The following is a 27,945-nucleotide window of genomic DNA, read 5'->3' as shown; positions in this document are numbered from 1 at the left end:
GGAAGTAGCAAATCGTGATCGACTGATCTGCAGCGTAAGAGAATCAAAATCAATGGCTGGAGGTATTTATTTATATGGATTTTGGACTTTTTTCAGATTTGATTCTCTTGATTTTATTTCCCCATTTATTTTGAAAATCAATATTTCATATTCAGATTTAATCTTACAGTTGAAACTTAGAAGGTGATGAGGATAGATGCATCTCAGCCTGAGACCATACATTCGTGGAAGAATAAACAAAGGTGATGAGGTCGGTGATTTGTTTGCTTGTGATGGTCTTTTTGATAATTTGTTAGAGTTTTGAGCATGATTTGGTATAGTAATTTGTAGTCAGTCTTGATTAGGATGAAGAGAAATAGAGAGAAGAAGATGAGAATGAGAAGGAAGGGTGAGGTCATGGTTGAAGAAAGAGAGAGAGAGAGAGAGAAAGAGAGAGGATGTTTATTAAACCCATCTGAAACCCACCATGTTCTGAGAAGTCACTTCCCCTTGATAACGTGTGCACTGCATGCTAGGAATTAGGTCACATTTTCATCTTCCCATGGATGAATGATGGTAACTACCTGGAAAAATGTATTGCAATTATCTAATTATATCATTACTTAAAAGATACAACCATTTGACAATTTTGATCCTATTATCAAATTGTAGTAAGAAGTTAACTTGGTCTTTCTTGAACATCTAAAATATGCAACTCCAGATATGTAAGCGTTTGTAGTCCAACGGTTAGGATAATTGCCTTCCAAGCAATAGACCCGGGTTCGACTCCCGGCAGACGCATTTTATTTTTTCTATACTTCGCTGACGTGGAGTTTATATCAATCCGTTAATCCGTGATCTGGATCCGTAGTTCAGATTGTAACGAATCAGGTTTTGGATATTATCCAATTCATTGACAGCCCTAACTCTAATGTTGGCTTACTCTATTACACCAATAAACTAAGTAAGTGCAATTAATACACTTTGAAAATTGGATTTGGTACCAAAAATGCCCTTAAATTTTTTTTACTCAACCCACACTTTATAAACATCAACCCGTGCACACGCCCAATGATTTCTACAAAATTTTGGTTCCATTGTTGAATGTCCCATTACCATCAATTTTGCCTATTTTTACAGGATTTAGTTCACAATCTTCCATTTAATTCCATCACTTGAGAATTCTCTTCTTAAATAAAAGGACATCACACCAATCTTTATTATCAAATCCAAAGCCTTTTAATACAATAATCGATTGATATCATCAAATCAATAAGCATTATATGTAATACAATTTGACTATAACATAAAAAAGGACAGAAACACACAGAAGTAAGATGCACCACCAAAGCCAAGCAAAACCAATGCGAGCAGTATTGGAACTAAGCAGCACCATATCCGGCACCTTGTCTGGCACCATCTTTGGCACTGTGTCTGGCACTGTGTCTGGCACCATGTCTGGACCTTCATGCCTGCGAAGAATGCTTGATTGAGTTGTAGCATGGAAGGATCCTAAGACCATGTTGAATTTAACCGAATATCCTAAAAATAAATTAAATGGTTTTGTATAAGTGATTTACCAATTAAGAGCAGAACAGAAATTTACCGATACTAACTAGATCGGATTGTTTTCATACCTTTGTAGTCGGGATTGTGTGCGCCTGGTATCACAACCAGCAATGGTAGACATATATAGTTAGAGTAGAAATATAAAAATATAAAAATGAAAAAAGAAATTGGTGTGAGTTCATTACCATCATCATCATCATCGTTGTTCCCTTATCCCAAATATTAGGGTCAGTAAAATAATTTTTGTTTCACAATTCAATCCTATCTCAAATTATATCTTTAGTAAAGGTTTAATATCTTGTCTCAAGGCAATGTTTTGGTCAGGAGAAAATAGAGATAGTATGATCAATTGAAACGTTCTAATTTTTCAGGGTCAATGGTTTGTTCTAGTTTCGATTGAAACTAGAATATCTTGGATGAAATATTCTTTAATGGTACGAAATTTAAACCAATGTCCATAGACTCCAAATAATTGGGATAAGTCATATAATGGTGATGATGGTGTTGGCATTTGCAAGAGTTAGTTCAACATGCCTTGTTGGCTGAGGTTTAAGTTTTGGCTTTGGAGGTTCAGTCTCTTCAGTTGGAATGAGTACATTCTTTGCCTGCAATATTGCCACAGAAAAACAATTGAGTGAGTATCAGAAGTAATTCTTTGGGGGTGGCATGAGCAAAAGTTGGTGTGGCAATAGAATCTCTCTTAAATTTATACCCAAAATATAATCAAACCATCTCACCGAGTTTTTAAATTGGAGATTATAGAACAGTTGAATGTATCTTTGTTTGGCTTGCTTCTGCTCCTTGTTCAATTGCCTCCAAAAGCCATAGATGGATCCCATGTTCAACAATTTGGTTGCATAGATCTTCCATGTATAGCTGCAACATAATCCATTAAAGAAATTAATAGAATTCTTCGAGAAAAATCCGCAATGATCTCAAGGTCGAAAACATGAAATCGACCCCACATATATATAGATGATTGGGTTATTTAATTACCACTCGTAAATACGTTTAAGACCCGCTGTTGCCACTATGTTCCAGTGTTCCGGTTCCTTCTTGCACTTCTCGAAGAAATCAGCAATTTTGTTGCTTGATTCTTCGCCATTGTTTGGATCAATATGGAATCCCGAGACCCCATCAACGATGATTTCGGCTGGGCCTCCTTGATTAGTTGCAAATGTTGGTAAGCCACAATTCATTGCTTCAATGACTGTAAGACCAAATGCTTCATATAAAGCAGGTTGAACAAAAGCACCCTTTGTATCTGCAATACAACGGTATAGCTCTCCATTTCGATTTCTATCAGTTTGAGCCGCAATCCATCTGATCTGACCCTTAAGTTGGTATTTCTCTATAAGGGCATGCATCTTTTGTATCTCAGCAATTTCTTCTCTGTCATTCGATTTTGATGGATCGAAAAAGCCAGCAACAATTACAAGATTGACCAAATTTCTTAGCCTTTTGTTCTTCGCATACCATTCGGTTAGTCCCGTGATGTTCTTCACTGTATCGAGTCTTGCCATTGAGAAGATGATCGGTTTCTTTCGGTCTGCAAGAAAGCCACTGTTCCAAGCACAAAACCCAGTTCAGGTATTACATTTGATTTTCGCCTCTATTTTGGTCAGCTTGGAAATGTGATTGATGTGAAACTTGATACAATTTTAGCGAAAATGATAGAATTATTGATGAATTTTTTATTGATAAAATAGACATGAAAACACATGCACTTATAATTCATCAAAATACAATAAACAACTATATGGATTGTTGAAATGCAGATTGATAGGGTTGTGGTATATGTGAATGCAGGAATTCGAGAGCCTGACTTCTAAAATTAAATATACTCTATATGAAAATTAGAATGATAATGCCATAGTAATTCTATATACCTTACTATATAAAATTGCTAAGTAAACAAACTATTTAAGTACTACATTTACATACCATTAAGAGTTAGGATCCAGAAGGGTGTCTATGTGGCGTGTTTTGGTAGTAGTTTAAGACACATTGGGCTCCTAAACAACTAATTTTTTTTTATTTTACACAGCCAAATGTTTTTGTTCTCCAACAAACACGTGCCATGAAGACACCATATTTGCTATAGGAATGGGCACCATTCTGGATTGCGACTCTAGTATTAAATAGTTTTAACTTTAAAATATACATTTATACAGGTTTGCTTATTTGAACATACTAATATGCTTAGAATACATCAGAATGAGATGATGTGTATAGGTAATAGGTAACATATAGTGGTATTAAGATCTCACATGTGCTCGCTGTTGTCCTCTTTACTATAGAGTAGTTCTTCAATGGCGGGATGAAATGAGGTCAATCGATCCTGTTTCTGTGTGTAGGGGAAGTAAACAGATTGATCAGCTCCAGGGGCTGCTATGTTGAACTTAGGATCAAAGACATTGATGCCTGACACAACCCGACACAGTCCTGGCATCGTAAATGCACCATGGCTTTCATACTGTCCAGGCCTATCCTTGCTGTGAATGTATATGCATACATATAAATTCAGTTATTGTAAATTAAGTTTGCATAAGGGCTTTGGTAGAAAACCAATACTAAAGATTCTAACCTTCCCGCAATTTCTTGGTATGTGCTCGTGATGATAAAATCAGTGGCATTCATCGCAATTATATCAGCCATGAATTGACATGAAAAGTGATACTTAGGATCCAAATCCCTCCATTTCACGTCCGAGTCCTCATACTTTGTCTTTTCTAGAGCATGCGCGATCGTCGCCTGAGTTATCCCAAGCTTACTTGCCATTAGAGATGCTACAAGGTTACCGTCCGTATAGTTTCCTATGATTAGGTCTGGTTTCCCTTCCATGCATTCGAGGATCTTCGCTGTGGCATCCTAAGAATTCAAGAAAGAAACGAGGTATCTATGAATAAAAAGTACGAATTATTAAACGTATGAAAATTGGGTTTGCTTTGAAACAGAGAACATGCCTGAGTAAACCTCTCAAGATACGGATATATGTCAAATCTAGAAACCCATTGTTGAAGGACCCCATTCTCGGTTTTAAATGGAACTCGGAGGATATGTGAATGATTGGTATTGAGAATGGGTTCAAATTCTTGGTTGCATTTAGTACCTCGAGCTTCAGGTATGAGTCTAGTAAGCTACGTAAACAAGAACAAAATAAGTTATATATAGTCTACCCAACAATTTGTTAAAGTTCTTCCTGTTTTTTTTTTTTTAACTTACCACAACAATTTGAGGCTTCACATTCATTCCTTGCTTCTTAATTCTAAGAAGCATTTCCTCCTCCAAGGCCTTTACTTGATCCAGTATATAAACAACCTGACCACCAGTATCAGGCAAGCCAAGGACTCCCGCTTGGCCGAAGTATCCATGTGAGGAGACGATAACAATGTTGAAAATTGTCGGAATCCTACTAAAGAACTTTTCAATGTTTAGCGGGTCGGGTGCTTGGAGTAACTCTGAAAGAGATCTCATTGTGTCCTTAACTGTTTCTGCGGTATCACCCCAACCCTTCTCGAAACCCCACTCAGCAAACCTGAAAATGCATGACAATCAGAAATGAAAAATCGGGTTTAAGGCCTTTTACTTATGTTTTATTTTCTAAGGTTGAAATATGGTTGAAGTAGTCACCTCTGGTCGAACTTCTCATATGGTGTTTCTTTCGGGAGTGCGGCTATAAATATTTCGGCTACAATCAATGCAGCTTGTAGCTTTGCAACAGTATTGAGAGTCTCATTGATCATAAGATTCTGCAAATTCGGACACAAAAATTGAAGAAGAAATTAATTGGTTTTATAGTAAGAATTATCGAATTAATTATCATTTTCTTTTAGTTGGGTTTCTTGTAATATTACTTCTTCTTGATGTTTAAGACCAAGTAAGTAGTCGAGCAAAGGTTTTGCACTCTCCACGTCGCTGCTACCCCTAATCTTCGAAGACATGAACTTAGTGATATAGTTCGCTCCATTTCCGATTGAAGAAGATAAGGTCAGAGAAGGTGTAGAGAAATCAAAAGCACCAAAATCAATTTCCAATGCATTGTCATCTTTTGACCTGAAAATCGATAGATGTTTGTGAATGCTAAATTCTAGATCAAACCACAAAGACAATAAAAGAAAGAACACAAAAGGATTTAATGTGGTTCAGCCGCAAGAGTAGGCTCCCCAATTGGTTCACCGAACGTGTCAGTTATATTGTGTGCTTGTGTTTGTGTCTATACATAAAACCCAAAAGGGTATTTAACCAAACAGGACGTCCGAGAAGTCAAAATTACCTCACCAGACCAGACACATTTTCAAAATATTTAGCATATAGGTAATAGAAATTTATACCAAACCGGATACCTATTGTACTTGCATTTAATTAAATAAATATACTTTTGTATCCTTTTTTGACTTCAAATAAATAAATTAATGCAAGTATATTAAGTGTCTTGTTTGGTAAAAAATTCACTACCATAAATGGAATGTATCTTCTAAATATTTCAAAAACGCATATGGCAGTGTAATTTTGGCTTGTTTCGTGTCTTGATTTGTATTTTTTCCCAATCCAAGTACCAAATTTTCCCCTAATTTCGATTTTCAAGTCTCGAGGATGGGGGGTTAAGTACATCCGTTTCAGTAAAATAGTGACATATTTAAAGTGGTTTGATTCAAAATCCAAATTTCTAAAAATCGATACAAGCGATAACATACCAATTCTCGTCGTAGATCATTTCTTTGAATTTCAAGTACTCCGTTGCTGTAATGCCCTCTACCGATAGATCATCAGAACTCACCTTAACAAATTCCCAGAATCCAGGATTGGGTCTTACTGCGAATGCAATGTAGGGAGGTACAATGGCCGCCTCCTGTGATTTTAAAAGAAAAAAATTGTTTAGACCATCTTCAAAATCACTAGTAAAAAAAAAAAAAAAAAAAAAAAAAAGATCAAATTGAAACCTGAGTAGAAGACAGGATGTAACCGAGTAATCCCTCGAAGACTTTGTTTCTTTCCGTCTTGTCTTCTATAGCTTTCTCCATTTCATCCATTAAATGGTGGATTTTCATTAACCTTCTCCCCTTTGCAATAAATCTGTTTTTCAAATTCAGGTAACAAGAAAATAAAATTCATAATTTCTCATGATGAAATCGGAAAAAAAAAAAAAAAGATAGAGAACGACGCGGCCATTGATGAACATACTTAGCGAAGCACCGCTTCATATAGTACCGGCTTTGTTTCAAGGCATCGGGCATGCTATCGGCGATAGAATCCGATCGTTTTAAAGGCGAAGAAGAAGAAGCCATTGGAACAGAGATTGACAACCCAAAAATTCGAAAGCGAGAAAGGTTCGAATTTAAGAATGAGAGAAGATTTGGTTTATCGAAGACAAGACGGATTGGGAATTTATAGAGAAATGGGTTTTGAGTTTGGGAATTTTTAGAGAAATGGGTTTTCCTTGGCTTGATGGAATAAAAAAGTTAAGAGATCAGAATCAAAACTTTCTGGTTGGGAAGATTGTGAGAGGAGGGGAAAAAGCATAAATTAAAGCAAGAAAGGAATTAATGGGGTGAGAGGAGATTCCTTGTTTTAACAAAATTGGGTCTTTGAAGATTTGAAAAACGGGGAAAGAATTTGGTTTTGGATGATCTGATCACTTTAAGAAATAGTTTTTATTCTTTTCTTCTTTGAGTCTAATTCTTCATGTTTGTGACCGTTTGTCGTTTTGTTTCTGTTTATTATTTTAAATTTTACCCGCCAAATTATTTAGTACCTAGTTTGTCCCCTTGATTAAAAATTAGGTTTATTGCAAGATTTTATTTTAACCATTTTATAAATAGATCTTGTTTTTTGCTATATTGCCAACTCTTATGGTTGGTTAGGATCATTTTGGGGACCTACCTCAGAGATCATTTAAATCTTAAAATCAGGCGGGCTCACAAGACAAAAATATATCTATTGTATTTGGATTCTATTTTGAATATATTTTTTAGGGTTCATCCAATGGTAATTATCTCTTATGAGGCTATGTTGAATGAATAACCATATAATGAAAATATCGGGCTTCATATAGTGTCTAGTCGTAGAGGAGGGGGGTGAATAGGATAATTAAAATTTCTTACAATTAACATGGACATTAATTCCCACACACTTCAAGATGAATATTGTTAGGTGCAAGTGGGTCTTTCGGATTAAGAAAAGGGCCGATGGATCTATATATAGATATATATATATATATATATAAAGTGAGGCTTGTTGCAAAAGGATTCCACCAACAAGAAGGTATTGACTATGAGGGAAACATTTACTTCAGTGGTCAAGCCATGCACTATTCAAACAGTATTGAGCAATGTCGTTTCTAGTGGCTGGCCTTTTCATCAATTGGATGTCAACAATGTTTTTTTAACATGGCATTCTTGAAGAGGATGTGTATATGAAACAACCTCCCGACTTCACTGACCCTACTTTTCCTCATCATGTGTGTCATCTTCACAAATCCCTCTATGGCCTTAAATAGGCCCCGCAAGCTTGGTACCATCCTCTAAGCACATTCCTCTCTCAGATTGGGTTTGTATCATCTAAGGCGAACACCTCTCTTTTTATCAAACGAACCTCACAATTTGTTGTTTATATGCTCATCTACGTGGACGACATTCTTCTCACAAGTTCTACCAAATAATGCCTTCAAGATATTATTGCTCAACTTCAATTGACGTTTTCCATGAAGGATCATGGCTCCTTAAGCTACTTTCTTGGCATTGAAGCTTTGAACACTACCGAAGGCCTCTTCCTCTCCCAAAAGACATATGCCATTGAACTTCTCTAAAACAAAAATGCATGGTGCCAAACTTGTTTCAACACCTCTTAGTAGCCAACTTACGTTCACAATGCAATGAAGCAGACCTTTTCATAATCCCACACTCTATCGAATTGTAGTGGATGCCCTTCAGTACCTCACATTGACTCGTCCTGATCTTGCTTTTGTGGTTAACAAAGTTTGCCAATTTATGCAATCACCCACTGATGCTAATTGGGATGCAGTTAAACGAATTCTTCAGTATGTCAAACATATCCTGCACTATGGTCTTTCTATTCATCCATGTTCATCATTTCAATTAAATGCTTTCTCTAATGCCGATTGAGGGAGATGTCCAGATGATCAGTGCTCTACCAACAGTTACTGCATCTATCTTGGCCCCAACCTTATATCCTGGAGTGCTTACAAACAAAAAGTAGTCTCTCGTTCAAGTACAAAAGTCGAATACAGAGGTTTAGCCATTGTCATTGCCGAGCTCATTTTGATATAGTCTTTACTACTAGAACTTGGTCTCTCCTCAACATCTCCCCCTTCATTCTTTGGTGTCACCTAAAATCATGGTTTCAAAACTCGTCTGTGACCAAGACATATCGCCCAAGTCGTATTGGTATCAGGCATGGACTAGACGAATGGACAGACACGTCAATTTTTTAGATGAGATTTAAAATCCCATGTTCATTGTTTTCATTTTTTAACAAGACGTCTCAAATGTATCAAAAAATTCATCCGAGATGACTCGGTATTTGACATGGATGAGATGAGATGCGAAATCAAGTTTTAAAACCATGCCTGGGATCCAACTAAATTGAGTCATTTTGGTCAACTTAACTCGATTGAGTTTCAGGTTAACTCAATTTGTAAAGTTGGGTGTAGAATAAAAAAAATTAAACCTCAGGAGAGAATCTATAAATTAAATAAAGACTAATGATGAAATGTTGCGTGGACACATACGCAGAATGTAAGTGGTTGACTAGGAAAGTTAACAGAACCGTAGATCTTTTTTCATCTGTATCCCGAAAAAGAGCTATGATTATGTGCACACGTCAACCGCGTACAGACAGCGCGTCATTAAAATGATAAAGGACGAAAATAAAAACTTAGCTTTTTAATATGACATTGATGCCCACTACCTTTCTTGATTTTGACAGAACCCATCTAATTCTACAATTGGAATGATCAACGAACAACACAAGTGATGTGATTTGAAAGGTTTCAATGGGCTGGGCTGCGGCAGGCCTTATCAGGTCATTATTAATTGTGCTTCAAAATCTAAGCCCGAATCCAACTGTTTAATGGTCAGGTTGGGTGGGCCCGGACTGCATATTTCATAGATATATAATATAAGTTATCGGGCCGTTCACACCCATGAACGAGCCCGTCCTAAGATTAAATTGGATCTAGGTTGGGCGGATCTAGCCCAATATCTAATAGATCTAATTACCTTACACAAACCTGGTCCATACCAAGCTAGGAAAGGCTAGAACAAAGCCCGACCCAATGAGAATCCTACATGGAGCTCTGCAATACTGTTTTCATGGCTGGTTATGGTCTAGTCCCCAGAAATGTAAAAGGGGTCTTTGTGCCACCCTTTATCAAAACTTGGGAGAGAAGGGGTCAAAGTCACTGTTGCACTCCTGGAGGACAATGAGTAAAATCCCGGCCGATTAGGAATCACCTTTAGGTTGTATCGGGAGAGAAAGTCATTGGGAGTGATGTTCTTCTTCTCCACAGCCTCCACCAGACAGTAGAAGTTCTAAGACATTTGACCGGGAGACCGGTTTATCATACTCAACACCTCTCTAAGGAAAGCAAAGAGAGGGAAACTAAGGCCGGCCTTGATTTGGCTAGCGTAGACAAAAATTTCTTCCTGACGACAGTCATCAGGAGTATTAGAGTCACTACCAACCCAAATGTGCATCGAAGCACGAATGTACAAGCTTCGTTGAAGTTGGGATGCAGTAATAGCCATGGGAAAGCCAAGTGTGGAAAAGGAAAAGAACAAATAAAGAAAGAAAAAAATTACCTCAAAGTAAAGAAGTAACTGCTACAGCAAAATAGAATGAGAAAGAGAAAGAGTCTTCGTAGAAAATTATAGAGACAAATTGGCAGAATTCCAGCACGATAGTAGATGAAGAATGCACTAAGTCCCCTATTTATAAGAAGAGGCAAAGGAACATATACACCTGAGAGGACAGTTCGAATCCAGCTGAAGAATCGCAGTTTGGGGGTTTATGCAAAGAGGCTAAGGGACATGTGGACAGACGCAAATGAAGAAGAATCCATCTGGGCCGTCGGTAGATATTCGAAGCAACATTGCATTGAATGCGTCGATTCGAAAACAACAAGTGCACTTATGAAAAGCCTAAGTAGCTAATAGGAAAGAAGAATTGCGTCTCCTCGAGAGGGGTAGTTGTAAAGGGAAATAATTGCACAACAATCTTAACTGTACACGTGACCAAGCCGACCAAATGGTACCTGACATAGATCAGCTGGCGAGGCACTATCCAGCAAGCAACGCAGGTCAGAGCAGAGACCTCCTTAGTCTTGCTAGCAGGGCAGCATAGCATTAAGCGAAGCCAGTCCTACCAAGCAAGGTAGGTCAGGCCTCGAGAAAATTGCAATGCTATTGCATGCACGTCAATCCCAAAAATCCAGGAGGGGATCTCTGCAAATAAGTTCGATCGATACAAAACTATTGGGAGGGATGGGAGAGATCGGGAGTTAACTAGTATTAATTAATGTTCTTCTGCCTCTCTAACTTGAGCATCGGAGTGTTTGTGACAGGTACTAAGCCACTGCGAGAAGGGAGGAGGTAGGAACGACTTCAGATAGGTGCGGGTTGGGACCATCAGAGCCGTTCATCGGATTCCGACCGCATAACAACCATGCCTGAGATCCAACTAAATCGAGTCATTTTGGTTAACTTAACTCGACCGAGTTTAGGTTAACTCAATTTGTAAAGTTGGGTGAAGAATTAAAAAAAAGAAATTAAACTTCAGGGAGAGAATCTATAAATTAAATAAAGACTAATGATAAAATGATGCGTTGACACATATGTAGTATGTAAGTGGTTGACTTGGAAAGTTTACAGAACCGTAGATCTTTTTTCATGTGTATCCTGAAGAAAAAGATCTATGATTATGTGCACACGTCAACCGCGTACAGACAACACGTCATTAAAATGATAAAAGGACGAAAATGAAAACTTAGCTTTTTAATATGACATTGATGCCCACTACCTATTCTTGATTTTTACATAACCCATCTAATTCTACACTTGGAATGATCAACCAACAACACACGTGATGTGCATTGAAAGGTTTCAATGGGCTGGGCTGCGGCAGGCCTTATCAGGTCATAGTTAATTGTGCTTCAAAATCTTAGCCCGAATCCACCTGTAAAATGGTCAGGTTGGGTGGGCCCGGACTGCATATCTTATATATATATATATATTATAATGATATAAGTTATCGGGCCGTTCCAGGCCGAGGGTCTCACACCCATGATCGAGCCCGTCCTAAGACTAAATTCGGTCTAGCTTGGGCGGATCCAGCCCAATATCTAATAGATCTAATTACCTTACACAAACCTGGTCCATTCCAGGCTAGGAAAGGCAAGACAAAGCCCGGCCCAAAGAGAATCCTGCAGGGAACTCTCCGAACAAGGCCTCTCCATGCAATACTGTTTTCTTGTTGGTTAGAAAATATGTCTAATATTATTGGCTCGTAATTGAAGGTAATGGCCCATAAAATGATCAAGTTTGGGTACCATTGTCATGGTTCTGTATTATTTGCATAATTTAGATGAGGGATGTACTAGTTGCTGATTGCACACAAACCTTTAAAAAATTGTATTTTTAATAACCTCTATTTTATATAAATAAGGGATGTATTAGTTGTTCGCAAACCTTAAAAAAAAATAGTATTTTTTATAACCTCTATTTTAATCTACTAATTGCACTTCATTGTAGTGACCTAGGGTTTAAGGCTTATTCAGCTTCTCGACTTTACAAATTGTAATGTTAACATGCTTGCTATATAACCAAAAATTTGTTACAAAAATTATAGAACCAACAATAAGTTTTGTGGGCATGGTTGAAGAAGAAGAGAAATTTTAAGTGATTGAGTGTTATTGGTACTGGGTGGTGTGCAACTAGATAGTCCCTGTAGATAATACCTCTACGAGTTAGGTGAATGCTTGAGATGCCCCTTTTGACCTATTACAAATTTATAACTCAATTTGGACAGTTAAAAATACTTTTAATTATAGTTTAAAGAATAACAAACGAATTTAGAAAAAAATTAGAGACTTAACAAATTAGAAACCTCTTAAAGTTGAAATGGAGATTCTACTATAAATAGAAAATAGAAATCCTACTAGAATAAAAAAATAAAAACAAATCTTATTAGAATTAGGAAATTACTTAAGACTCTAAGTAAAATTGTAGATGTTTTACATCATTTTGTATGGAGAGCGGATCTAATCATAGATGATACATGGACCTATGGCTGAAACATGCTCTTGCATGGCATGTCTAATCAGTGACCTTCCTTGTCTGCATGCAATGCGTTAATCATACCTTTATTTTCAACTAAATTACTAGTGATAGGCTTATTTGTTTGATCGTCGTTATTGGATAATATAAATTCTAATCATAGGAATTTTTTTTTTTTTTTTAACTTTAAATTTATTTTAGCAAGTACTTTACATGAATGCGGCTTCTAATCCTAACCCTTTCATGAGGTCTCTCGTATCTTTCTCATCATTTCATGGACTCTTTCCTCCATGCCTGACGTTCTCTTCTCTACTCTTCTCTTTTCCATCAGTTACGCTGTGTTTTGGATTGAGAAATATGGAGAGAAGAGAGGAGACAATAAATGAATTTCTCTCCATTTCCCTTGTTTCGATTGTTAAGTGGGGAGAGAAGAGAAAAGAATTGAAGAGAAGAGGAGAGAAAAAAAAATGACAGTTTTCTTTCTCTCCAAAAGTGAAGAGAAGAGGAGCTATACCCTTATAAAATATTTTACAATTCCAACTCTTCCACTAGATCTCTTTTATAATATTTTAAAATTCCAAAGTTGTCCCAAGTTCTTTCCTGTCAATCCAAATATGATGGAGAGAAATTGAGTTTCTCTTCTCTTAATGAGTTTCTCTTCTCTCCACTTCTCTCAATCCAAACATCGCCTTAATGTGGATGCTTGTTTCTAATCGAGACTTTATTTAGATGGGATAACTGGAATCTCTTCAAAAGGCCTTATATGTATTCAAGTTTTAATACTTCATTCATTCATCCAATAAAGGGAACCAAAGACTATTTAAGGCCTCCATTAAAATTGTGGCCATCGATTGTGTTGGAAATATCGAGGCTGGCCAGTAAATAGCAGCAAATTTGCTTCTTTGATGTGCTATTTTCCCAAATTTGTGATATTGAATAATGATTTTGGTCCAAAGTTTATTTTGATTCTACCTATAACTAGTGTTAGTGATGTTTCAAGTTGATTTTGACCTGCACTTGGCCTTATTTAGTGATGTTTCAGATGGCCTTTGGTCACAAATTTGTTACTTTGAAACTATAATCTGGTTAAATATATTTGCTTCAAATGTTTTATTTGGCCAAATTATAGGTATTACAGGTCAATTTGGCCAGTAAATGAGAATATACTAGACTGTTATATGCTACATAGATGCTGTATGCCGAAGTGTTTGGCAGTTGGCTCCATATAGCGAGCATAAATGACGTTTTTTTTTTTTTTTTTTGTTGCAAGTCCGATTTAGAATCTCATTTTGACACAATGTTTTGATCAGGAGAAAATTTGTAATAATCGTTACTGAAATAAACATCTTTTGTTTTGGAATCAGTATTTCACCATGATTTTAGCCCAAACCAAAATATTTAAAAAAATGGCATAAAATTTTGAATCATGATCTTTTTAAGTTTGCCACATTAGTACTGTTAGAGCTTGATTTTAACCAATAAAAAATACTAATCCCTAGAAAACATTGTATTTCTCTTTCCATCTCTCCTTATTTCTTGGACGCCAAGAAATATCCTATATGTGAATATTTGGTTAAATTGTTACACTAAGAACTCTTGCTTTTGCCTGCTCTCCATTCTATAATGTCTTATTTATACAATAAGAAATGAAACAATAGAGGTTATATTAATTGCTTTAATTTCATTTGCAAGAACACTACGTATATATTATATATGGTGATACGTGGAATGGTGTCCTCACCACTCATTCAATCATTGGAATTTGGAAGTTTCAATAAACCTTATCCAATGAGGTTATGGGATTTACTTTAATGTAAGTATTTCCATGATATTACTTTACTCATTCAACTTGATAATGCCATGAAAATCATTGAGGTGATTCCAAGGTAACTCTATTACCTTATCCTTAATCTTACTCTTTTTTTCTTTCTATTCTGAACCCATCAAGAAATCCATCAAATCCTTTACAAACCATAAACACCCATACCATCAATCTCTTCTCCAAATCTACCCTAAACTCTATTACCTTATCCTATTTTATACTCCTAAACTTATTTACAGAAAACACTCTTATTGCATAACTTTGTGTTTACCCTTTTTACTTATTTTATATTCTAATTAACCTAATTTGTCTTTCCATCGCCTTTTTCTAAAGTAGAATAAACCTAATTTGTCTTTATAGATGGTATTGGAAGTCAAAAAAAGATTTATATTATCTCTACTTATGAGTATGAAGAGAACTTAATTTCAACAAGTTCTGTTGAAAATATCTTACAAAATATTGAACATAAAAGATTATGTAGATATTATGACTGAGATTTCATTGTTTAGTTTTGTTACGGAAAATTTGTTAATAGAGCTAAGGGTAAGATGATCCCTTTAGAGGAATGTCATTTCGTTTTGGGATGAGCTTGTATCTTATGTGAACGGATTACTTTTGATGCAGTGTAGGGTATTCAATCTTTTGCTTCATAAGATATCTACTCAAGGTAATCGCCATGGAAATCAAATCTTACATTGCAATTTGCAATCAATCAAAGAGAAGGTTAACGAAAAAAATAATAATAATAATAATAAAACAATTGAATTATCAAGTTTAGAAGATAGCATGTATCAAATCATGCAATTAGATGAGGGTGAGACTAAGAAGTTGGATGACGAGCTAAAAGTATATCCAACAGCAAACAATTCTAGAATCAGCTAAGGAGGAAGACCAGAGTGGCCGGCACGTAAAAAGAACCTAAGAAAGATCTCTAAGAGGAAATGGTCATGTTCATCCTCAAGTATTTCAAAAATCAAGGATGAGTTTTATCCAATCAGGGGAGAATTGATGGGGACATCATAAATTATTTTGATAAATTATGTCTTGTTAGTTCTCTTGCATAAAAAATGTTGAGAAGAAAGGACGTTGATACTTTCAGTACAATAAGAAATACAGGAAACAAGGATTTGCTTATACCTCAGTCTCCATTGAACCGCCAATTTCCATCTCTCCATCGATCTTCTAGCTTTCCTCGACAATGGAAACTCAACAACATTACTTCTCTCCTTCAAACCATTGGCTTCAAAGAAACCGCTTACCTCACCACCACAAACCAACATCATCTGCTCAACCTCTTCAACAGAAGGGTTACCATCCATTTTGTCGATAAATTTTAGGATAAAAACGTCTTTTTCAATTGAACTTGGAAATTTTTCCAAGAGTATGGTACACTTGTTTTTCATCCATTTCAAGACAGCTATCTCGTTCTCTGCCGACAGTTGTAAACCTGAGTAAACAAGGTGACCAACAGATTTTCTATGGTTTGGTGGGGTTGCCCACAAGCGCAAAGCAGACATTAGGGCAAATGATGGCTTCCCATCTTGTTGAATATATAGAGAATCCTTGGGCCATGAATTGGAGGGAATATCTGATTCCAACTGAATGAAGGCCTTTTCGTTTGGGTTTGCATTTAAAAGAAACCCGTAATGTTCTAGGAGCTCCAAGTTTGTATATGTTCCATAACTTAAAAGAACCTGCAAAAGAGGAGGTAGAGGTCAATCACAAGCTTTAATTAATAGAGCTTCTATTGCCACACCAACTTCTACTAACAGCACACCAAATCTGTGATAATTCTTTGGTTATTTACATATAAATTAAAAGTTGGTGTGGCAATAGAATCTCTCCTAAATAAATCCACTCAAAAGAAGAAGACACTTTTATGAGTTATTCTGACATACTTCCATAATAAATGATTGTAACAATCGGAGAAATAAGTGAATTTACTAAGTTCTTCTCTGTTTACATTTTTCTTTTTCTTTGACAATGTAAAAAAATCCTTTTTTTTTTAACAAGTTAAAAAGGAATTCTTTTGAATCAGGACAACTTGTAAGAGTACAATATTTCCTCGGTGTATAATTTGCATCAATGAACATCATCATGTGTATGGTAGAGAGACTAAATAATACTGCAGTAGTATACACCATTTTACTTAAATTGAAGTTATAACCAAGGTTAAAAATTCTTCTCAAATAGGGGGAGCCGCTGACCTGTCAACCTTGCCCTTCCAAGTCAGAAAAAAAAAAAAAAGCAAGATTTAGGGCCTTCGTATTGAGCCTGCAAAGGATGGGAACCAAAACATTTCCAACCCATTAAACAAAGGACGGACGGGCCCGCATTGTATTGTATACATTAGGGTTTAGCGGCGTAAAAGAGAAAAGACAATAAATTTGTAGGGTCATTATTGGAAAAGGGGAAAAGAAGGAAAGGCAATATAGAAAGTTGTAGGGGTGTTTTTGGAAAGAGGTAGAAGAGAAAAGACAATAAAATTAAGAAGTATTCTTGGAAAGGAGAAGACAAAGTAGGAACAATTTTCCTCGAGATACATTCGTTATGAGGAATAAAGATTGACACGAAGGAGTGGGGTCCACCGATGTGTTTTATTATATAGATATTACTTAATAGTTAAACATATAATTTTATAATAGAATTAAAATGGGAAAAAGAACTAAGAGTGGCTTGGATTGTCCGCATAGATCTAATATTGGATTGGTAAAGAAAGAAAAGAGGAGTATGTAACATGGGATTATTCTTTCATATATATATTTGAAGTCTACATGGTCCCCTACAAGGGGAAGAACTAAAATGAGGGAAAGAGGGGGCAAACATTGAATTTTTTTGTTTGTAGGTGGACTGGTTAGGTACCATACCATTTCTTCATTCCTTCTTCATATAAAATTGGGGATGCTTTCATACATGTCGTAGGCAAATCATTTCAACTGGGATTAACATTAGAGCACTATTTTGATGAAAATTAGTATCAAACAACTCAAAATGGCTTTGAAAGGTGAATAAATTTAATATTTTTATGAAGTCTGAAATCAATATGAGCCTGGCCCAAATCCATTAGGACTGGGCTTGGGCTTAGACAACTTTGACTAGAAAGCGGGTTTAGAGCAAGTCTAAAGTACAGCCTGCCTCTTTAGGTTTGGGTTAGTGCTCAGCCAAGCTCTGCTCGAACCTGCTCATTGACAATCCTAGTCCCAAGGCAATTGCAGCATTTGGGCTACTTGGTTAAAGCCCGATCTGGTTGTTTGGATGATCAACAGAGATTGTTTTCAAAATCACTCCAAAGCGAGCTTTCAAGGAATCACAATAGGGATCCCTTGTCTCTTTATGCTTAGAAAGAAGATACTGAACAAAAATATTCTTGGTGGAGATGTGGACAATACTGTCTTCCACAAAATGCTCACAAAATAAAACTTTAGATTCGTTATTTATTGATAACAAGTTTTGGAATGTCTTGAAATGTTTAGGTTGTTCTCGAGTGAAACATTGCCTCAAGAAAAGATTTTAAACCTTGCTCTAATCCTGTTATCCTCATCTATAAAGACTGTGAATTCCTCATTCAAATTAGACAAGAGAATGGAAATACACTCCCAAACAGTTAGGTTACTTGAGACCAAAACAAAGAGTAGGTGTATGGGTGACCCCCCTTCCACCAGACAACTATTCACCAAACACCTTCCCAATTCCAGATAAGAAAAACCTTAAGAAAAAAAAAATCCTCAATTTGATTGTCCATATCATAAGTTTTCCCAAAATAAAGAACTATATCTCCTTTCTGAACCTTCAAGCCAGTCTCCCTTCCCAACTCAAACCCCCATTTGAGATACCTTACCACACTTAATGGTAAAATGACCGAACTATTTTGGAATCCTACCTCACACTCCATGCTCATAATTACTCTTAACCATCTCCTCCAAGGCTACCAATCTATTCCCAAAACCTCCATAACCAATTCCCAAAAGAGATTTATTTATGCCTCTAACATTCATCTTTCCCAACTCTCCCTTTCCCTTGGAAAGTGCCCCTTCGTCCATATTGTTAGCCTCCATCTGAATCTTGATTAGTACCATAAATGCCATGGACCAATAATTAGCCCTCAAAGGAAAACCCATGTATGACATAGGAAAATCATACAACCTAGGTTAGCTGCCAATTGTCTAATATCTCCAACTCCCAAGAAACACCTACCCTTGAAGAGGTTAATTTGCAGATCATACACCACAACATCAAAGCAGTGGAGGATGCATCTCCTGTATCTAATTGCAAGTAAGACCCAGCCATGAAAAAATTGTGTCACCGCAAAGTGAAGATATGAAATAGGTGGGTGAGGCCTACACCCCATAGAAACTGTCTACCTGAGACTGTCCCTTGGCCCGTAGGTGCTGACACAAGGTTAGAATTCTAGCTCTTCCAGAGTGGTATCTCACTGATGGCTCGGGCCCCCCCGGAAGGAGGCCTTCTTCGCCCTCCACCTAAGCTGCGCAGGAAAGGCCCAAAGCCAATCCCAGGGAACAGTAAAGCTTCATAGGGTCTTTCTGTCCAGGTGCGGGTAGTCCGCATCTTCACAGACATGTCTATTTCACCGAGCCTCTCTCCGAGACAGTGCCCAGATCGTTACGCCTTTCGTGCGGGTCGGAACTTACCCGACAAGGAATTTCGCTACCTTAGGATTAACCTTCCAAACACTAGTTTATGAAGCCCTCTCAGTGGTCATGCTTAAGGTTTTGGTCATACGCTTTCTACATGTTAACCTTGTAAAACAAGACCTAGCTTACCGGATTAGACTTTGGAATCTATGGCCTCTTTGGCAACTAGCACTCCATCTAGAATCTTTCTACTCCTCACCCTAGCACCCAAACAATGATAACTCACAAACCTCGGCACCTCATTGGAATGAGAAGCACCCAGAAGGGAATTACAAAGGTCTCATCCCCTCAAACTAAAGATATGATATAGGTGGCTTTTGTTTTGCTGATATGTGGGCAATAATTTTCTACCTACCATGAAACCCGGGGTGAAGCTACATAAGGGCGGGTGGGGCTATAGCCCCCACTGAAAGGGTAAAAAAAACTAGGTCGATAGAGGCAGATATATCCGCCGCTATAGAACATGAAATACACCAGTACAGTTTGATGTTGTCGTTATTTTCATACTTTATTAAATGACAATGCATCAATACATCTCCTTAAAATACTAGATATACACAGAGATAAAATTTCACCTTTCAACCATCTTTTAGTAAATAAAACTTATTACAAGTCATATTTGATTACAAATATTGTAATATATAATACTTCTCTTTATATTATCATGGTAATGCACTCATTTGAAGCTTATTGAAGCAACTGAGAATCACAAACTACAATTAAATTCAACCATTATCCCTGTAGTTTGATTCAGAAATAGCTGAACTACTTTTTTAAGGAAATAGCTCTAGAAAGTAAGCAAAGCTTCAAGACTTTATTATAAGACAGACTTGAGAGGTGCATCTATAAAAGATATATACAAATTCTATGCCTAATCATATACAAGAGTGTTGATCTTAGTCCCTTCTAGCCTAGTTGTTTAAATTAATAATCTTTGTGCCAAAAAGATTAATTGTGTCAATTTCTTCCATTATCTTGTACCTTACACACTACTTATAGATAATAACGCTATCTTTGGGAAACAAAAAAAGACATTTATAAGTAAATTGCTCAAGTGTTGTCTGACTTATATAAATGTCATGTAAAATTACATGATAATCATGGCTCTCATGCACATTGTGGTTTGCTAGATGTGACTACAACCCATTTAAAGCAATCAAAAAGGGTAAATAAAATAGAAATTGTACAAAAATAAGGCCATATAGTGTGCACTCTTAAAATAGACTTTGACAAATAGGAAGTATGTTCAACATCAATGGGCAACAAAATTGCAAGCAATTCAATTAATTATTTTTTAAGAAAAAAAATTGATTTTAAAAATGTTCCCAGCTTAGATACATGTGAATATTTCATAAAGATAGTTGGAGCCTCAAACCAATTCAAGTTGCAGAAAGAATTAAGATATGACATATAATATCAATTGAAACATGATTCAAACCAAGTCAATTTCTATTATTTTATAGGTAGAGAAGGCTCATTAATTCAAACTAACTTGAAGAGAGGATTGAGAATCATCACAGATTGGAATGGAAACATCAACTGTAGATTTATATAATAAAGCAAAGAGTACAATGCCTACCTATGTTTGAAAGGTTATGAATTTAATGTGTTTGAAGCACGATACATTAGTAGAGGCTTCTATTTATATTAAAAAGTGGGTAATCTTGATTTAAAATTTTGAACAAACTAAAGTACTGCGAACGGAACTAACATATCTCTAATTCTAGGAAGGCGCTTCCCATCGAATTTGAGAACTGCAAGGACGGCCAATTGATTGATGCTTTGACCAATGATATTTCACTACACTGCCTTGGTGATAAAATTCACACCCCAACTAGATGTCTTTTCATCAGTTGGATATTGCATTTATTGGGAAAAGGACATGGATTTTTTAAATTTAATCACCCAGCTCCTTTTTCATCCCAAATAATCACCACCCCACCTGATGCACCCAATGCTAGAAGGTCACACCACCCAAAGTTCCTTCTTTCCCTAAAGTTCCTTGATCAAGCCTACTTTCACACTCCTTAAGTTGGTTCCCTAGACAATCCACTCTCCCACTTTTCATCTGATCTTTTACTACCGCCAATGTACAAGGATTTAATATTCCAAGATAGCATTTCTAGATCTATAAGAATGACCACTTAGCTAAGTGGTAAGACCTTGTGGAGGTTGTTCCCAAGGTCTTAGGTTCAAACCCCTTGAACCCCTTCTTATACTAATGTTGACTGTTAACCACTTTAGAGAATACTCAAAACATCGTTGGAACTGAATCAATAAAAAGAGAGAGTGGGGAGGGGGGGGGGGGGGGGGGGGTACGGTAGAGAACTATTGTTGGGTCGTGGGTATGAGTAAGAGAGAAGAGGAGAATAAGATTTGATAGAATTTTTTTCTTGACTGAATGGAGGATTTCCTTCTTTGGATATTTTTTCCTCTCATCTTTTAAAGAGAGATGAGACAATTAGGTGGTTAGGAAGTGTGTTTTAGTCAAATTTTGTTGATGGGTATGATATTTTTTTCTAAAGAAGGATTTGATGAGATTGTTTTGGATTTTTTTTCAAAGATTTAAGTGGAACCCATTTTTGTTGTTTTTTCAAAGTTATTCCTAATTGTTTGTTCATTTATCATTTTTTTTAAATAATTTAACTTTTAATTTTTAAGTTTTACCTTTTTTATTTTTAATAGTTGACTTTTAATAAGATCAGATTTTTGCAAAGAATTTGTCAAAATTGATTATTTAAGATGTTTCATGGCTTTTCAAAGTTTCTTGATGTGGAAGGTATGCTTGGGTCCACTAGGGATATTTTGGTAATTTTTAAAAAATTGGCTAAATGTTGATAAATGATTTGTTGGGTCTAGGATTGTCATTTTATGTGTTCAAGAGTGTCGTCTTAGGCATAATGTGGTCTCCAAAAATGTCTCATGTGTAAAGGGTATTTTCGTTACTTTGTCAAATTCTTCGAATTTTGGCAAAAAACTGTGTTTGATCTCTAAGTGATGATTTCTAGGTCCCAAAGTCATGTGTTCCTAGCACAACGTGGTCTCTAGGTGTATCTCAAGTGTCCAGAGTATTTTTCGTCATTTTGTCAATTTTCACGAAATCCGAGATTTTGTGTGATGCGAACCTAAGTATGCGTAATTTCTATGTCATTGGAAAGAAGGTTTTGAGAGGGACTCCTAGAATATGAAAAAAAATCAAAGGAAAGATTTCGAAGGACAAGGCCCAAGCTTTCGAATTCTTATCCATTATTAGAGAGTCCACAGTAACCAAGGTGATGAGTTGTCAAATCTAGCAAGTACAAAATGGAGTGTCTACAGATGTCCATACTTGTAAATATACTTAATACTTGCCCATATTAAATCCGTATAACGAATTGATTCAATGCCTCAAGGATTGTAGAGAAATTCAAATTTGGATTGATAAATGCTAGCCAACATGTAGAGTTTTTTAGTCAACTCAAGTAGGCATCTATCTTTCAATATGATTGTTCTTGAAGCATGCATATTTTCGCACACTTATCAAACATTGCATCTCAGTCTATTGCTTATTTTCAATCAACGAGAGCTCGAAACTCTACATCCTCATGCCAGACCATCTCTAGGACTTACTCCAAGATCTAGACACCCTGACTCATTGCCAAATCAAACTGCGAAATGAAATACCATCAGCTTTGGCATTTAGACGAACCATCCGTCAAAACGGGTTTTATCATCTTGTTTGCTCCCATCCTTCTATCAAAGAAGGGCAGCTGTAAGCACCCCATTTTGCACTTGCCAGATCTGACAACTCAACACTCTAGTTGTTGTAGATTCCTAAGGATGAGAAAGAAGCAATAGAGAATTGAAAGCTTAGGCCAAACCTTATCAAATCCTATCTCCGACTTTTTCGCCAAATTTTCAAAGTCTCTCCTAAAACCTTCCTTCCAATGACACACCTCAACATAGAAATTACATGCGTTTAGGTCCGCATCGCACAAAACCTCAAACTTCGTGAGAATTGATAAAATTGTGAAAATACCTTTGACAAGAGAAATACACTTAGAAACCATAATGCGTTACGAACACGACTTAAGGAATAGAAATCATCACTCTAGGACTAATCAAAGCCTTACACTAAAATCCAAATAATTTGACAAAATGACAAAAATCACCTTGACACATTTAGAGACCATGTTAAACCTAAGACGACACTCTTGAACACATAAAATAACAATCCTCAATCCGACAAATCATTTATCAACATTTTGTCAAATTTCCCAAAAACTACCAAAATGTCCTTGGTGAGGCTAAGCATACCTTCTATTACGAGAAACTCTGAAAAATCACGAAACATCTTTTTCGACAAATTCTTTGAGAAAATCTGACCTAGGATAGCCAAAAACTCAAAAAATAATTAACATTAAAAAGATTAAAAGTTAACAAACATTAAAAATAAAAAACAATAAAATTAAAAAAATTAAAAGGTAAAATGTTTAAAAAAAATCAACAAACAATTAGCAATAAATTTAAAAAAGCAACAAAAATGGATCCCACCAAACCCTTTTTAGAAAAACTATCATACCCAACCACAAAATTAGAAAAAAAAACACATACTCTTCAATCACCAAATTGTCCCATTCTTTCATCTCTTTATATATATAAAAAAAGTGAGAGGAGCTTTGGAAAAGACAACAAAAAAAATTCAAAGAAGAAAATCCTTCATGCAATTGAGATAAAAAATTATATCAAATCTCATTCTCCTCATTTCCGTCTCTCATACCCACAATCCAATCTCTCTCTCTCTCTCTCTCTCTCTCTCTCTCTCTCTCTCTCTCTCTCTCCATTGATCGATATTCTAACGATTTTTTTTAGACACTCTCTCAAGTTTTGGACGATATAGGAAGGTTGAAAAACTCTTGCACCACCCAAGCACCTCAAGAGGAGATTCATAACTATAAACTCAGCTAAATTGCCCATATTCCTATTCAACTTACATCCTCCTCCCTTACTCTCGTAAGTAGACCGAATCACATTAAAATCCCCTCCAACACTCAAGAAAAGATCCCATAAACCACAAACACTATCTAATTCATCCTCCATACATACCAGAAAGAACCCATGACAATTTATCACTGGAATAACTATACATGATATATACTAAGAAAATCAACACCCACCATAACATCCTATACATCCAACCTCTTTTTCGTCCCAAATAATCACCACCCCACCTAATGCACCCAATGCTCTTCACTTAGAGATCCTTGATCAAGCCTACTTCCACACTCCTTAACTTGGTTTCCTACAAAATAGCCAATCCTCTCTCCACCTTTTCATCTGATCTTTTACTATAACCAATCTATGATTGCTCATAAGACCTCTCACATTCCTTCTCTTGGTTGATTGGAACAAGGCAGAAGATAAGAGTCCATATCTTTCCACAATACCAGAAGATAAGGCAGAAGATACAACATTACAAAAGCATATCTTTCCACAATACCAAGCTGAGGAGGTAATTTAAAATATTATCTTTCCAAAGAAAGTATAATGAATTGCAATATTTCCAGATATTATACATTAAAAGCTGAAGAAATTTAGCATATACCTGCTCTCCTTTTCTATAACTTTTCCTGGCATAGAAGCAATATGCATCTACATCTTCCTCGTAACCAGCATCTGTCAACCTTTGTGCATTCCCATCAAATTGCTTGGCATCTAACTTTTCTTTTGCATCCTTATCCTTCCACAACAAACTGGCTTCCAAAGAAGAAGATTGTGAACAACATTTGACAGCGTCATAACAAAAGGACTCCTCTCCGGGTGCAGCATAGTTAAAAAAGTCGCCCACGGGGCATAAGCATCCAGCATCATCCCAAGGTATATGCATCGTACGAGATGATATCTTCAAGCAAAACAAAAAAAGCAAATTGGGATTTTTAATTTCCAAATAGTAAGAAATAGGAGGGGAAAAATATTGAAGCATAATTAATACAGACTAAAGATGCACAACACTTGGCTCAAATCAGTCAAAATAATCCACAACTGAACCAATCTGTTGAAATTTTCAAACTTTTCCTAAAATTCAAAACCTTGGCATAACTCAAATTTCCAAGCAATATAAAAAGTTCAATTATTCTCACAGTTGCAGATGCCCAAAGCCATGACCTAAAAGTTACAAATTGGGGTTTGAGTTCAAGTTCTTGTAAAAGGGGGAGAGCTTCTCTCCATTCTAATTCAGCCTTTGAAACAGCCTTTTCTGCATCCCAAATAGCAAAATCCACCTAAGAAAATCAGCCTCAGAAAATTTCAAAATCCATTCAATCTTGAAATAACAATAACAACCATCACCCAATCCAAAAACAAGAAAAAGAAATAGAACCTGCAGAGCTTGAATCTCAAAACGAGTAAAGCTCGGGAGTGTTTCGTAGTGACGAGGCAATTGCATCAAGTAAGGGTTCCACAAAGAACCCTTCCCTTTACCCATTTCAGCTAATAAACACACACTCAATATCTGTCGAACATGATCAACATTCGATAACTTTTTCAAATAAAATGGAGGGAACACTTGATTTTAAATTGTAATTGAGGTGATTTACCAAAACAAGCTAAAAATTTACCAAAAACGGCACCCTGTTATTTTAATTCCCAAATCAGTAATTTACCGTTTTCAAAATTAAAATATTTTTGTTAAAGTGGGGGAAAATTTACTATTCATTTCATAATTTTACCGTTTGGGTAAAAATAAGTAATTCCGAAAATGGAAAAATGAATAGTGTTCCGTTTTGGTAATTTTTCAATTTTACTGTGCCATTTTGGTAATTCTCTATTATAATTAGCAGAAACTCAATTTTCAAAAGGGAAAAAGGAAAAAACCTGAGTAGAGGAGAGATGGGGATGTCTTGAGACAGAACGAGAGAGATTTTGATCTTTCAACAGCAATTCTCCTCTTGTGATCAAAGCCGATTTGGGAACTTTGAGAATAAGTTGATGTTTTTGGAGATCACGAGCTGCAGCTAAACCTCTTCTGCAGCAGAGGAGAAGAATCAAATCAAATAAAATTAATAGGGTTTTATAAAGAGAAGATTGAAGGATGAAAGGGTTTACCCTCCTGAGTCAGGAAAGTGAGAGACGATGAGGGATTGACCCAAACAGGAAGATGAAGTTTGAACTTCATTATGCGAGAGATTTGGTTTTGATGAATCTGTGATTCCAAGCTTAGTAGCCCACTTCACAAATGTTTCCACACTTATTATTTGTTGCTCTCCTTCCATCTCTCTCTCATCCGCTCCCCACCGTTACATTACATGTGTGTATGTGTGTCTGCGCCCTATTTTTTAGAAAAATAATAATAGTAAACGCAAAAAGATGCATTTACGGACTTTTACAATTACAGTTTTTTACTAAGTGCTTGAGGTAGACTTTTTCTGGTGCTTAGTTAATCCATGAACTCAAGAAAATGTAATTTTTATTTCCTTGAAAAAAATATTCATCCATTATCATCATCATCTTATCATCATCATCATTATTATTATTATTATTATTATTATTATTCATAAGTTGGGATCAAAAGGCCTAGGACCCACCCTGAAATACAAAACACCTGCCTAATTACATATCACAGATAGTATTACACCAAAAGTTATTCTCAAGGATACTTGATAACTTATGTTGTTTTTGAATTGAGAGAAAGGGAGAGAAGAGAAGAGAAAATCAATGAGTTTCTCTCCATTTGATTGGATTGTTAAGAAGGGAGAGAAGAGGAAAAAAAAAAAGGAAAGTCTTCCTTCTGGACAAAAGTGAGAATAGTTTCGATGCAAATCTCTCTCTATCTCTCTCCGTTGTAGAGATCGTGATAAGTTAGAATCGAAATTGTTTGTGTATGTGTTTTGGGGTATTCGAACCCTAGATTTTAAATTCAATTAATTACAATTAGGATTTTGATTTTTGAAATATTTAGGATTGATGTAAATTTCCTCAATATAAGATTTAATGACTAATTTTCTTGATTGATTTGGATTTGTTAAGTTTTCATGTTTACTATTGACTTTCTAGAGTTGTATTAGATTTTTAATATTTAAAGAAATGCAATGATATTTTTTCATTATTTAATTTTATTAAAATTCAATTGTTAAAATTTAGTAGAATTTTGGATGATATATTTTATAATATTTTTCTCATGAGTTAGAACTACAATTGTTAATGTTTTAAAGGTTCGATAGAATGTGTACAATTTTTTCCATATATTTTTATAGATTTCCTATTTGGTTACAAATAATCTCACTCTTAGTATGAAAATACCATTCGTAGGGAGAATTTAATAAATTGATAAAAAGTAGATTTTGTTGATATGCTTGCACAATGGAGAGATCGTAGACCCATTTGGCGGGTTTATGTACAATGATAAATGCAAGAATAAGTATGTTGAATATGATATTTCATTTAAAATATTAACCGACATGATATATGAAGTCATCATGAAATCTCGACGCCTTGTTGAAATGGAAAATGAACCAACCATGTACAGAATATGTTTGAAAATAAGTATGGGACATCATGAACACGTACCTATCATAATAAAAAATTTATTTATTGTATTTTATTTATGGTTGATGCGAATGATTTACGATTTTACATATACAGAAGGAAAAAA

At 35.8% G+C, this 27,945-nt stretch overlaps 2 protein-coding genes and 1 non-coding gene across 6 annotated transcripts; 1 reads left to right on the top strand and 2 right to left on the bottom strand.

Annotated features, from left to right (window-relative positions):
- The first annotated feature begins 708 nt into the window (after window positions 1-708).
- Window positions 709-780, top strand: TRNAG-UCC (transfer RNA glycine (anticodon UCC)). Its single transcript has one exon. It is a non-coding gene; the product is annotated as a tRNA-Gly (tRNA).
- Window positions 781-1,189: 409 nt separating this feature from the next.
- Window positions 1,190-15,811, bottom strand: LOC147410002 (sucrose synthase 6-like). 3 transcript variants are annotated; one of them, XM_086432191.1, is made up of 14 exons: window positions 15,802-15,811; window positions 6,492-6,624; window positions 6,246-6,400; window positions 5,406-5,604; window positions 5,182-5,300; window positions 4,774-5,086; window positions 4,515-4,688; window positions 4,136-4,419; window positions 3,819-4,043; window positions 2,545-3,111; window positions 2,286-2,424; window positions 2,083-2,153; window positions 1,617-1,640; window positions 1,190-1,451 (listed from the first exon to the last, which is right to left on the bottom strand). In XM_086432191.1, exons 2-14 carry the CDS (start codon window positions 6,597-6,599, stop codon window positions 1,259-1,261), a joined length of 2,571 nt encoding a protein of 856 aa, XP_086288317.1. In that variant the 5' UTR covers window positions 6,600-6,624; window positions 15,802-15,811; the 3' UTR covers window positions 1,190-1,258. The 3 variants fall into 3 exon arrangements, with proteins under 3 accessions (XP_086288317.1, XP_086288316.1, XP_086288318.1); XM_086432190.1 differs by lacking the exon at window positions 15,802-15,811 and adding an exon at window positions 6,733-7,128; XM_086432192.1 differs by lacking the exon at window positions 15,802-15,811 and adding an exon at window positions 6,733-7,124 and having other exon boundaries at window positions 1,308-1,521.
- LOC147410001 (protein SET DOMAIN GROUP 40-like) lies at window positions 15,689-26,646 on the bottom strand. Of its 2 annotated transcripts, XM_086432193.1 has the most exons (6): window positions 26,400-26,645; window positions 26,169-26,319; window positions 25,675-25,806; window positions 25,436-25,576; window positions 24,901-25,197; window positions 15,689-16,358 (listed from the first exon to the last, which is right to left on the bottom strand). In XM_086432193.1, the coding sequence occupies exons 1-6, from the start codon at window positions 26,564-26,566 to the stop codon at window positions 15,702-15,704; spliced, it is 1,545 nt and encodes a 514-aa protein (XP_086288319.1). In that variant the 5' UTR covers window positions 26,567-26,645; the 3' UTR covers window positions 15,689-15,701. The 2 variants fall into 2 exon arrangements, with proteins under 2 accessions (XP_086288319.1, XP_086288320.1); XM_086432194.1 differs by lacking the exons at window positions 25,436-25,576; window positions 25,675-25,806 and having other exon boundaries at window positions 26,400-26,646.
- Between the last annotated feature and the right edge of the window lie 1,299 nt (window positions 26,647-27,945).

The sequence above is a fragment of the Akebia trifoliata genome, chromosome 2 (genome assembly GCF_017979445.1).
Source record: "Akebia trifoliata isolate Shusen 1 chromosome 2, ASM1797944v1, whole genome shotgun sequence".
NCBI classification, from domain to species: Eukaryota; Viridiplantae; Streptophyta; class Magnoliopsida; order Ranunculales; family Lardizabalaceae; genus Akebia; species Akebia trifoliata.
This window is presented reverse-complemented; position numbering and strand designations above follow the sequence as displayed.

Bases quoted from the DNA above. Each gene is read 5' to 3' on its own strand.
- LOC147410001 (XM_086432193.1), bottom strand. From the start codon at position 26,566: ATGGAAGGAGAGCAACAAATAATAAGTGTGGAAACATTTGTGAAGTGG. The intron at 26,320-26,399 runs GTAAACCCTTTC...CCTCTGCTGCAG, and splicing joins CACTTTCCTGACTCAGGAGG to AAGAGGTTTAGCTGCAGCTC. The intron at 25,577-25,674 runs GTTCTATTTCTT...TGATTTTCTTAG, and splicing joins TTGAGATTCAAGCTCTGCAG to GTGGATTTTGCTATTTGGGA.
- LOC147410002 (XM_086432190.1), bottom strand. From the start codon at position 6,836: ATGGCTTCTTCTTCTTCGCCTTTAAAACGATCGGATTCTATCGCCGAT. The intron at 5,301-5,405 runs GTAATATTACAA...CCGAATTTGCAG, and splicing joins GTCTTAAACATCAAGAAGAA to AATCTTATGATCAATGAGAC. The intron at 4,044-4,135 runs GTTAGAATCTTT...ATACATTCACAG, and splicing joins TACCAAGAAATTGCGGGAAG to CAAGGATAGGCCTGGACAGT.